General features: G+C 46.0%; 1 protein-coding gene across 5 annotated transcripts in view; it reads left to right on the plus strand.

The window, feature by feature from the left end:
- SORL1 (sortilin related receptor 1) overlaps positions 1 to 12756 on the plus strand; it is a 147212-nt gene that overhangs the window by 37155 nt on the left and 97301 nt on the right. For all 5 annotated transcript variants that reach the window (XM_044258068.1, XM_044258067.1, XM_044258071.1 and 2 more), the window contains exons 7-8: positions 7554 to 7655; positions 8691 to 8860. In XM_044258068.1, coding sequence (XP_044114003.1) covers positions 7554 to 7655; positions 8691 to 8860 — 272 coding nt within the window. The remainder of the gene's footprint in view (positions 1 to 7553; positions 7656 to 8690; positions 8861 to 12756) is intronic.

Here is a 12756-nt window from a genome sequence, read left to right on the forward strand (position 1 = left end):
ATATAATTTATATATATATATATATATTTATTATATATATATATATAATTTTTTTTTTTAAACCCAAGTTTGATTTTTATTCCTTGTTTTTTGACATGAAGTTCACTTACTTATATTAATAGTCTACATGAGAATGATAGGCCATTATGGCAGCAATGAGGCACTTCTGCAGGCTGGACCAACATTGATTCCTTAACTTGGCAATAGAGAGCTGTTAGATTCTTTCTGGTGGATAGCAGTAGTTGCCCGAATGTTGGAGAGAAGTGAGTCTGTAGCTTCACCATCAGCTTATCATGAAAGCCAGGTCCACACCTTTATTGAACAAATGTATATCAGTAAACAAAGACCCAATGTTGGGCTTGACAGCATCTCCTCTCTTGTTCTAGGTGATCCAGACACAATGTTCTAGAGCAGAGATTGGCAAACTATGGCCCTTCACTTGTTTTTGTCAATAAAGTTTTATTGAAACAGCTATGCTCATTTGCTTACATGTTGTCCATCACTGCTTTCATGTCACAGTGGCAGAATTGAATAATTGCATGGAGGCAGGATGGCTTACAGACTCTAAAATATTTCTGTATGGCTCTTTACAGACAACCAACCCTGTTGTAGAGGCAAGATGCTGTTACCCTTTGAGTTGGCATCAGGCAACCAGAATCCTCTCGTATAAAAGCTTGATAAGTCATGGGCATTACCCCTAAGAGTTCAGGTTACAGGCCTCCTTAAATTGTTATGTGCTGTTCATGCCCGAGTATTATCTTTAGGATATAATGGCTGCTTCAAATATCTTGCACACCACTGATCTCCCGAGAGAGCTCATTTGTATTTTTGCTGTTCTGACCAACCAACCACTATTGAAAACCAATTTCTAATCTTCATTATGCTCATTTAAGGTCTCAAACTGTAGAGATAACAAGAAAATTTAGTAATCATTGCAGGATTATGGGCTTATCCGTGAAACGTTAGTAGACCACAGTTGGAGCATGATTTTTTAGGAGAGCTGACCAAAACCAAGCTATTGACAAATTTTTTTTTCTTTTAAAGATCTTATGTATTTACTTATTTATTTGTTTCTCAGAGAGAGAGCACAAATGCAGGCAGAGGCAGAGAGAGAAGCAGGCTCCCTGCTGAGCAGGGAGCCCGATGCGGGACTCGATCCCAAGACCCTGGGATCATGCCCTGAGCTGAAGGCAGTGGCCTAACTGACTGAGCTACCCAGGTGTCCCAACAAATTTTTTTAATCGTAACATTACTTAAATGTATGTAAACATAAAGCTAGGTATAAATAGATGCTTAATGCATATAATTTATATGTAACAATAAAACCCAAACACATTATAAATAACAATAAACAAATATAAAACCCCAAAAAATTATAAATAAAACTAAAATACCAATACATTTAATATAAATTTGTATAACACCTGTATTAAAGTATAATTCCTATGCCGTAAAATTCACCCTTTTAAGGTATATAGCTCATTGGTTGTTCACTTAGTCACAAAGTTGTTTATGTTTACCCCTATATAATTCCAGTCCCCACACCCCCCTTCCGTTCCCCTCCCCTCCCAGCTCCTGGCAACCACAAACCTATTTCTGCCTCCTAGAATTGCCTGTTCTGGACATTTTATGTAAAGAGTATCTTAAACCATGTGACCTTTTATAACTGTTTTCTTTCCTAGTATAATATTTTCAGATTTCATCTGTGTTTCATCGAATTAATGTGTCTTCAGGTCCACTGCCTCTCTCTCCCGCCACTTCAAATCTCCCGTTGAACCCCTCTGGTGATTTTTTTCTTATGACTTATTGTCCTTTCCCACTCAAGAATTTGTATCTGTACAAATTTCTGTTTCTTTATTGATATTCTCTCTTTGGTGAGACTGTGTTCTCATATTTTCCTTTAATTCTCGTGACATGGTTTCTTCTAATTTTTTAAGCATATTTATGATAGGGGATTTAAATTTTTCATCTGTATGTCTAATACTGGGCCTTCCTCAAAACAGTTTCTATTGACTGTGTGTGTGTGTGTGTGTGTGTGTGTGAGCTGTGTCTATGTAGGGAATATACTTTGTGGTTTGCTTGATCTTGTCATTCTTTTATTGAAAATCAGACATTTTCGATGGTATATAATGCGGCAGCTGCTCATATCAGAGTAGCCCCTTCCCAGAATGGTTTTTGTTGCCTTTTCCTGCTGTTGCCTATGTTTGTTTTGTCTGTGAGTTTCCTGCATTAATTTTGTAGAGTTTGTACTCTTCATTGTGGATGGTATGAAATGTTTGATAATTAGGTTTTGTGCTCAGTTAATGATCAAATAGAGATTTTTCTTAAATGCTTTGAATCAATACTTCTGGTAGCCTTTGCGGAGGGCCTCAGAGTGTGGGTGCGGAGCCTGCCTTTGGTGCAGCCTTCAGCTCTGCCTTAGCCTTCGGTTCCTGCTTCCACAGACCCAGCCATGAGCCATTAGGCCCTTCTCGCTGCTCTCCTGAGCATATTCACAGTTCTTGCGTGTGTGACCTTGTAGAGTCCCCAGAACATTACACAGCGTATTGAAGCCTCTCAGGAGCATCTACTTCCTCAGCTTTTCCTTTCATGCTTATGAGTGAGCCTTTTGTGAGCTCCCGGCGGTCATGTTGCTCCAGCAGCTGTGATGCGAAACATAGGCCATTTGTCTCTGTTTTTCTGTAAGCGAGCTGGCTATAGGTCTGTTTGTGCAGGGAGCTCTATGTGCAGGAAGAGAAGACCCGAGAACATGGTTTTCACGCTGGGCATGGCAACAGTCTGTCCCCTGCAGGGGCTGTGCGGCTGCTGGTTTTCACAGTTCCCGTAGCTGCGAGGCTGTGGGTTTCCAGGGCTACCGCCGGGCCAGAAAGAAAAGGATGGGACTGAGGCCACGAAGTCGGCTGTTCCTGCTGAGCTTTGACACTGTTCTCCACTAAGTGCTCTCTGGGTTTTGGCAAGCCTTGTTTAATTTTTCGAATTCTGAAAAAGTTGACTTGGAGAATTTTTGTCAGTGGTCCTGTTGCTTTTCGGATGAGTGGATTTTCAGAGTTCCTTTTTCTGCTGTTCTCAACGTGCTTCCAATGAATATTAACTTTGTGAAACTTCATTATGGATGTTTTCTTTTCTTCTTTCTCTTAAAGATTATTTATTTATGTATTTATTTGACAGAGAGAATAAGTAGGGGGAGAAGCAGAGGGAGAAGCAGACTTCCCGCTGAGCAGCCTGACAGGGGGCTTGATCCTAGGACTCTGGGATCACAACCTGAGCTGAAGGCAGATGTCCAACCTACTGAGCCACCCAGGCGCCCCTATTATGCATGTTTTCAAATCTGTCTAAGCACAGTTTATACTGATAGGACCACCACAGTTGCCCTCATTCAGCCTCAATATTATTTACATTTGCTAATCTCTTTTCGGCAGTGTACCCATGAGTTATTTTTTTCTTGGAATATTTTATTTTGTTTTTTATTATTATTTTTTTAGTAGCCTCCACGCCCAGCATGGACCTCAGTGTGAGACTTGATCTCACAACCCTGAGATCAAGACCTGAACTGAGATCCAGAGTCAGATGCTTAACCGACTGAGTCACCCAGGTGCCCCTTTCTTTGAATATTTTTAAAGCAAATCATAAATATGTATATATAAAATATATATAAAATGTTATCCATAAATATTTTAGTATGAACAGCAGTAATGTGGATGATGATGTCTTGCTGATCTCTTGTCACGGTTTCAGAGGAGAAGGTGGCAGTGAATACGCAAGCCCCTTCTGGACTGTGTTGTTGTCTGCCATGTGCCTTGGGGTCCCTCACTCTCTGACAGCTGTTCTCCACGAAACGTTCAGTTGAAGAGCTCCCTGTGACATCCTGTGGCCTTCACTTGGCAAGAACGTGTCGTTTATTTAGTTCCCCTCTGCTCTTCCCTCCTTGACCTCTCATTTCCTTTGATAGAATCTCAAACATAAATGTAAGGGCACTTTCTGAAATTCACATTTTCCAGAAACTTACATCAATTTATTTTTCCTTATCGGAATGAAAGCACCAAATGAAACAAAGATCTTATCCTACATTTTCAGACCCTAGAATCCTGGTATAACCCGAAGCATTGAAATACCTCCTGGACGCCGGTGGAAGTATTTGTGTGTATTAACTGGGGTAGCCTTTCAGGAAGGCTCTTTCTTCTGCTGAAAGTGAAAATGTTGACGTAGGGATTTTAAGAATGGCATCCTACAGATACTCTTGTGTAGTTCTGACAGAGGTAATATATCCAGGTATATTCACTCAAGAGTGCTTCTGGAAATCACGTCAGAGCCCATGAGCTGTTAAATGAGAGACGCCTAAGAGACTCTGATAATGAAGAAGGTTGAATTGCGCAAGAATATTTCTAGCACAATCTGCATCGTGTGTGGAAAATAAAATTGCAGGTATCAAATTGACATTGTGTTCAATTACCGGTAACAGAGTAGAAGTGAAAAGTGGCTTAATGAATACAGATATTTCTCTCCTCGGTGCTACCTGGAGGCAGGCAATGTAGGGCTGGTTTGTTGATACCCTGGTGTCATTGGGGGCCCAGGCCTCTCTCTGTCCCACCAACCTGACAGTGATTTCCACCCTCACCGTTCCCTCATGGTCCAGGACATCTATACTAGCCTTTGGGTCTTTACGAGAGTCAGAAAGAGTAAGGACAGATAGGCCACAGTAGGGCCCCTTCCTTCTGATTAAGTCCCTTTAAGCAGCCTTCCTAGAAACCCAACACACCATTTAGGCTTACAGATCTGGATTAGTTCTCAGTCACATGGCCACATGTAGTTATGCAAAAGGCAGAGGACCCCAGTGCTTTATTTGGGGTGGCAGTCAATATCATTTTGCTAAGGAGGAAAGACTAATGGGTGTTCGGTAAGTATAGCATTGTCTGTCACTATATAAATATGCCTGGGGTGATGGTACAGAACACTTCTCAAAGACCCCATGAAAGGGGCACCCAGGTGGCTCGGTGCATTAAAGCCTCTGCCTTCAACTCAGATCATGGTCTCAGGGTCCTGGGATTGGGCCCCACATCGGGCTCTCTGCTCAGCGGGGAGCCTGCTTCCCCTTCTCTCTCTGCCTGCCTTTCTGCCTACTTGTGATCTCTGTCTGCCAAAATAAATAAATAAAATTACAAAGAAAAAAAAAAAAAGACCCCCGAGAACCTGTTCCCTGTTACTCCCTGGGGAGGAGGGCAGGAGGAGCGAGTGGAGGGTAGGGAGCTGAGCGCCTGCATTTTACCTTATAGCCGTCTGTACTGTTGGGTATTTCTTTCTCATGAGCATGTTTTACTGTTTGTTTGGTTTTTTTTAAGATTTTTATTTATTTAATTGACAGAGACACAGTGAGAGAGGGAACACAGGCAGGGGGAGTGGGAGAGAGAGAAGCAGGCTTCCTGTTGAGCGGGGAGCCCGATGTGGGGCTCGATCCCAGGACCCTGGGATCATGACCTGAGCCAAAGGCAGACGCTTAACGACTGAGCCACCCAGGCACCCCATGTTTTACTTTTTATAATCATGGTAAAGAGAAACTCAGCAACCACAAGAACCCATGGCTTATTAAGGAAAGTTAGTAGGAGCTTATGATACGTCTATCTGACAATCCACAGTGTCCCACAGTGTAATTGTTAATGTGTTTCTTCGTGGCGAGAAAGTATTACAGTAGCCTTAGGGGTGAGCCTGAATTGTCCAGGCTTTGGAACTATTGTCCCAAAGGAAAGTAGGATGCATGTGTTTTGAGCTTGCTTTCTTTTTTTTTTTTTTTTGGTTTGTTTTGAAGTTTCTTACAACCTTTGTATTCTGACTTTTGCATCTATGGAGGAAGACTCACCTTGGTATGCATTCTCAATTCTTGTGCCAACAAACAGCACGCATTAAGATCCTGGTGTCACTGAGAAAAGTGGCTCCTTTCTAAGGTTTAACCACAGTGGGAGGTAGTGAACAAGTTTAAGGCATCAAAGTGTGTGTTTCACGGACATCTGTGTATTCATATATGTTTATAGGGATTTATATAGGGTAACTTAACATGGATCCTCTGACCTTTATGAATAGCTTTAAAATTTTATTAACTTAAGGAACGCTTTTGGGATCTATGCCTGACAGTTTTGCTGGGCACTGTTTTCTCACTCAGGTAATATGTTTTACATTTTTAATTTAAAATTAAATTTTAAATAACTTTTAAGAGATCCATGTTTCCTCTGGCCTCCTATTGAGTACAAGCCATTAACATGGTTTTCCATGTGACATTTTAGAAAGACAGTCTTGTACTTCCCTACCTGGCTTCTTTCAAATAAGTTACATTTAAGCATTTGTTTGAATATGTGTGTGTGTGTTCACACTCATTCATCAGCTTGCTCTTTACATAGTGTCTATTGGACATATATTAGTGCAGGGAATTCAGTTATAGTTAAGAGAAATTGGTATGTTTCATACTTTATAGGAATTTAAAATCTGTAGTAACAGTAGCAACGTGATCAAGGATAAATGAAGCCAGATGTGAACCCCTTCCAGCTGGTGATCCCAATATTCTGATCAGCTTAATAGGCCCGTGTGTGATTCTGTCCACATGATGGTGTGTGTCCCTTTCTGTCTGGATAGATGTGCACCATTTGGCTTCTGTTCACTGCCCCATACGTTCAGAGCTGGAAAAACCCACATTAAGCCTTTATGGTGGTTCTCACCTTTTTCTGAATCATTGACCGTTTTGAGGATCCAGTAAAGATTGTGTCCCTCCCCGACAGGATGAATGGCTGCATTTATCACACTGTTTGCCTGTGTATTTATAGGGTGCCTGGACCCTGGAAACCCATCGACAGGAATCCCATGCCTAATCAGCTTCTCAGCTTTATAGATGAATGCATGAGACCTAGAGAGGCTTAGTGACTTCTCGAGGTGGTACAGCCAGCTCTTAATCTAGTGCTTTTGTACACATTTTCGAGATTCCAGCTGTGCTCCAGTATCTCTCAAACACAATGTGACGGGGCTGACCTCACGGGGCATGCCCTGGGCCCTACTGGAGAGAACATATTCCAGCAAAAATGTTCATCAGGGAGAAGTTATTAAAAGGTTTCAAAAGAGAATCAGTGAAAATTTCCTCACCTCTTTGTGCAAGTTAAAGCCCTTGAATTCAAGTATGCCTCTAACCTGAAAATAGGAGGGAAAGAACAAGGGAATAGGTTTTTATGTGTGCCGTGTGTGGCTGACCTCACCCTGGGTGGGCATGGGGGCTGCCCGGTTAAGCCTCCACCCCCCCTCCCACACTCTGCTTCAGCCGCAGGACCCTTTTCCCTTCATCCTCATCTGGTGTCGGGGGGTGTCTGGTGCCTGCTGCAGACCAGCAGTCTGGAACCAAGTGAGTGCAGCCCGAGCTGCAGAGCAAACAGCGATGTTGCAAAAGTGTGCATTTGCAGTCACCCTGTGTTCCCCATTTTTTGTAGACTTGGAGGGGTCTGACCCTACTCTTTCCTTCTTCACTTATTTGAGTAGCTGTAATAGGGCACCGTTAACTTCTTTTTCCTCCTCTTCCTTGGCAGCATCTCTGGGGCAGTCTGCAGCCATCTTCGGTCCAGCTCTGGGTCTCTTTTGGCAGGAAGCCTATGCGCCCAGCCCAGTTTGTCACAAGGCATCCTATTAACGTGAGTGGGGTCCGCTGTGGGGGTGGGAAGAAGTGTCATTGTCCCTCTGCAGGCGTCACCGGGAGCGTGTCGCAGGGATGTCCTTCTGGGTAGCTCGATCTCTGATAGAGGCTCTCTGAAGTCACTTTTGGAGATCGGCCCCTAGAGAGAACCATTATACTCTGGGCATCTTGATCTGTTTCTTTTCCTGTTCACTTTCAAAGTGGTGGGATGGGAGCTTTAATTTGCTTTAGTGGAGGCGGATGGGTGGAAAGGTTTGGGACCAGAGTCCGTGGGCTCAGGGTGTCAGTCCTGAAGGAATGGGGTGCTGGTGACCATGAGTGGTTTGTTCGGGACATGCTCTGTTGCTTTACTGTAGGCAGCTAGATTCCAACAGGAGATAAGAGCTGGGTCCCACCCTTTTAGAAACACAGAGGCTGGAGACACAGAGAACCAAGCAGAGGAGGAAGCCGCACATAGTCCAAGGCCTGGCTGCTGTATGTGTGTATGGTAACGGAGAGATCGATAGGAAGGATCCTCGTGGGCTGGGGTCATCAGAGAAGTGCCCACAGTCAGAAGGCCTTGCCACTAGCATGCGGTGTGGTGGAAGGTTTGGGAGCTCAGGTGGAGAACATTCTTGTCCATTCTTTGCTTTTTACGGCTTCCATCTTCTTCCTTTATTACCTTAGAGAGAATGAAAGGAAAGGAAATGCACATGAATGTGTATTGTACTTGGTAGTAATGCTAGACCTCATGGGAAGCAGATGGAGACATTATGAACTAAACGGAAGGTTTTAGGTCATTGATGGAGTTCAGTGGTCCCTGCTTTTAGGCCCCATTCGCCAGGAAGAGGCTTGCTCCAGCAACCTGGCAGCCTCAGCTCCTCCAAAAAGAAAATTGGCCAACCTTCCCCAGGATTTGGGAAGCTGTCTGTGGGCTCTGGGCCCATACCTGTCACTGGGACTTTGGGAAATCGTTACTTCAGGGGGTCTAGGGAAAGCCCATGGCGCGAGTGTGTTTTTTGACTTGTGTTTCTTTCGACTTTTGATTCTAAAGGAATATTACATCGCAGATGCCTCCGAGGACCAGGTGTTTGTATGCGTCAGTCACAGCAACAACCGCACCAACTTATACATCTCCGAGGCAGAGGGCCTGAAGTTCTCCCTGTCCCTGGAGAACGTGCTCTACTACAGCCCGGGAGGGGCCGGTGGTGACACGTTGGTGAGGTAAGGACGCCGTGGGTCCCTCACCCGCTGTCTCACATCAGCACTACTTGTGCCCTCAAGTTGGGTGTTTTTAAGCATTAGCTGTACATTTGGGTTCCAGTGGTGAGTTGTCAGAAACCCCGATGCCCGGTTTGGGGTTTGGCCAGTTTGGGGTGCGGCCAGACTCTGAAGGTTTTACAAAGCCCCTCAGGTGATCTGGGTGAGCATGGCGGTCCTGGTGACCTTTAGGGTCACAGCCCGTGTCAGCCACTCCCTGCGTTCCTCCTCTTCAGTTGTCTGGCTCTGTGGTCTCTGAGCCCGTGGGAAAAGGCACTGGGAAAATGTCAGCTCGGGGTGAGCTGGCGTGGGGAGCCCCGAGGGTCTTGCCGCCAAGTGACAGGTTCATGAACATTTTTTTTTCCTTAACTATAATTGCAAGTCCTGCTCTGTGGATGTCTGTGGAAAGACACCAGTGTTGTCCGTCCTTTATCAGTACCTCTGGGCCTCTGGGCTTGGAGCTGTTTTGTAGTAATGGGCATTTTCCATGGGCTACGGGGAAGTCCAGGGTTCGGGAGGGATGAACAACCTGTGACCCTTGAGGGCCAGGAGTGCGTTTATTCTCTTGTCTCTGTGAGGCGTCTGACTGTGGTGAGGCTCACTGTCTGCCCTCGGAAGGAGCCCTCTGCTGGAGCTGGCTGCTGGGCAGCGAGGTCCAGCTCCAAGGCCACGACCGCCAGGTCACAGGACGTGGCATTGCCGTCCACGGTCTCTTGTCAGCCTGGTGATTTATTCAGTCACCAGCTCTTTCAGCAGGGACGCTGCTGCGCGGGGCCAGCCCTTCTTCGGGCACAGCACTGAGATAATGTGTCCGGCCATGAAAAGTCAAAACCGGTCCCTGTTCTGTGGAACTTCTGTTCTCGTTGGGGGAAAGACAGAACATAAACTGGTGTGTAATTTGCCTGGTGGTGGTAGGTGCTGGGAGGAAAAGTGAACCAAATTAAGAGGACAGGGCACTGGGAGTGTGGTACTTCATACCAGCTGGTCTTGGAGGGCTGTTCGAGGATGCCGACATGTCAACAGGTGCCTGAGTTCCATGAGCGAGGGAGCCGGCAGGTGCCGGGGGCAGGGCACTGCAGGCAGAGGGAACAGCATGCACGGAGGCTCTGAGATTGGATTCTGGGGGTTTATTTTAGGAGCAAGGAGGAGATCAGGGTGGATCCAATAGGAGGAGGAGGGAGGGAGAGAACCCAAGAGACAGGCTTTGAGAGAGCAAAGCTCAGTTTGTGAAAGGCCTTCGAGGACATGGAAAGAACTTTTCCCAAGTGGAATATGCAGGGTTTTGACCAGAAGATGGACATCATCTGATTTAGCCTGTTATATTCTTTTAACCATTAAAAAAATTGTGAATTGCATGATATAAAGGGAAGCACCTGAAACATAAAGGGACAGTGTTATCAGTCATCTCAGACGAGCACTCAGGTGATCTGTGTTTTAAAGAAGCCGTCCTCAATGTTGTGTGCAAAGCAGGCCCACGTCCAGGAGCCGGGGAGTGGGGGCAGGAAGGCTGGCTGTGGGGGAGGGACGGCAACCCAGCGGGCAGGGATTGCTGTTGGCTGGGCCCAGGGCAGTAGCGGCAGAGATGACGGAATTGGGCAAATTCTGATGGTTTGCTGGTAGATTGGCTGCTTGTCTCTGGAGAGTCAAGGGCCCACGGTTGCTTGGGCTGAGCCGCTGGCAGAATGATGGCCATGGGCTGAGTCAAGGAGTCGGGGAGGGCTGGGTGCGGAGCCGATGTTGAGGAAAAGAGCAGGACCTTGGATTTGAACTCACCAGGACCTGAGGGGAGAACTTTCTACCTGGTCTCTGATCATGCTTTTCCAGGCCCTGTTTTGGCTCTTTCAGAGGTATATCCTATTCTATGCCTAATGTTTTTTTTTTTTTTTTTCCCCTCCCAGTATAGTCTCACGAGTTATTTATTACTTGGTGCATGTTAATGTGTTGTAAACCATTCCTACCATTATTCAGCCTCAGGTTTTTCTGGTTTGGTCAGTGGCAGCCTGGCAGCTGCCAATGGGCTGGCACTTGGGCTGGCTTCTGCGTTCTTTTCGTGTTTGTTTTGTTTTTTTAAAGTAATTTATTGAGGTGAAATTCACAGAACATTAGCTGAACCATTTTAAAGTGAACAACTCAGTGATACTTAGGGCATTCACAGTATTGTACAACCACCAGCTTTAATTCCAAAACATTTTCACTTCCCCGAAAGAAAACCCCTTACTGCTAAGCAGTTTTTAGCGTACCCCCACCCCCCAACCCCAGCCCTTGGCAGCCACTAATCTCCTTTCTGTCTCTGTAGATTAATCTTCTCTGGATATTCTATGTAAACAGAATCACAGCATAATATGACCTTTGGATCTGGCCTCTTGCCCCTTGCACATGTTCAGGGTTTGTCCACATGGAGCGTGTTGTCAGTGTTTTATTCCTTTTTTACGGGTGAATAATATTTTCTTTACTTTTTTTTTTTAAAAGATTTTATTTATTTATTTGACAGAGAGAGAGAGATCACAAGGACGCAGAGAGGCAGGCAGAGAGAGGGGGGAAGCAGGCTCCCTGCTGAGCAGAGAGCCCGATGTGGGGCTTGACCCCAGGACCCTGGGATCATGACCTTAGCCGAAGGCAGAGGCTTAACCCACTAAGCCACCCAGGCGCCCCTCTTTACTTTTTTAATAATTAAAATTATAAGCCCATTATTCCTCAAGCTTTTCACAGACTCTGATTTTTTTCCCCCCACGTTTGAGAGCCCTTTGCTACGGAGTGGACAAATCAGAGCTCGCCGAAGGTTTCTGGATCCTCCACGTGTGGGGGGTGTGAGGGATGGGTATCTCATGACTGGGCAGAGCTGGAGCCAGAAGCTCCCCCAGGAAGTAGTAAGCCCAGTTCGGTGTCTGTGGCCCTCTCGTAGACGCACACGGCTCTTTCTGTGGTCACAAAGGTCGCACCCGCCGTGCCAGAGCGTACAGTCCCGTTAGGAAACTGGAGAGAGTTTTATGTCTATGTTCACAGAACCACATAGGCTCAGCCTTCTGGTTGTTTTCTTTAGACTCTATCTCAGGGCCTGGAGATCTTCACAGGGGCTCGTGTGAGTGAACTTGTCACCTGCTTCTGCCTCTCAGCGAGATGAAATGGGATAAGGGTGAATTAGCAGATTATGTGGGCAGGCTGATTTGAAAAAAACAAAACAAAACACAGCCTTTCTGTGGTATTTGAAATGAGTTGTTCTTTGAACTCAATAGGCAAGTGCGGTGCCAAGGAACCCGTCCTAATTTGCTTAGAGGACTGGAGAAAGAATTCTTAACGGGGTGCTCCTGGCATCAGTGAGATGTGTGGAATAGAAATCTCATGGCAGGGGCGCCTGGGTGGCTCAGTGGGTTAAGCCTCTGCCTTCGGCTCAGGTCGGGATCTCAGGGTCCTGGGATCGAGTCCCGCATCGGGCTCTCTGCTCAGCGGGGAGCCTGCTTCCTCCTCTCTCTCTGCCTGCCTCTCTGCCCACTTGTGGTCTCTCTTTGTCAAAAAAAAATCTTAAAAAAAAAAAATCTCATGGCAAGTGGTGTCTGTGTGGAGGACCAGGTGTGGAGAGATGTCAGGCCTGGCGGGGCATCTGAGGAGGAGGTTGTGCGTTGTGAGGCAGACTTGGGTTCTGCAGGAGGGTGGCCTAGGGGCCCTGGGGCGCTGTCCAGGGAGCAGGGGACAAGTGCTGTCCTGAGGGCTGGTGAGAGGAAATGTAAGAAAAATGGACGGAGAGAGGGCACTTACGGAGAGGTGAATTGTCATAGGACCACAGAGAAGCTGACAGGACAGTCTGGGGGCATGTGAGCGTGTGAGGCACAGAGAACAGGTTTCTAGAACCTTGGAACCGAAAG

Source organism: Neovison vison, chromosome 7 (assembly GCF_020171115.1).
Source record: "Neovison vison isolate M4711 chromosome 7, ASM_NN_V1, whole genome shotgun sequence".
NCBI lineage: Eukaryota > Metazoa > Chordata > Mammalia > Carnivora > Mustelidae > Neogale > Neogale vison.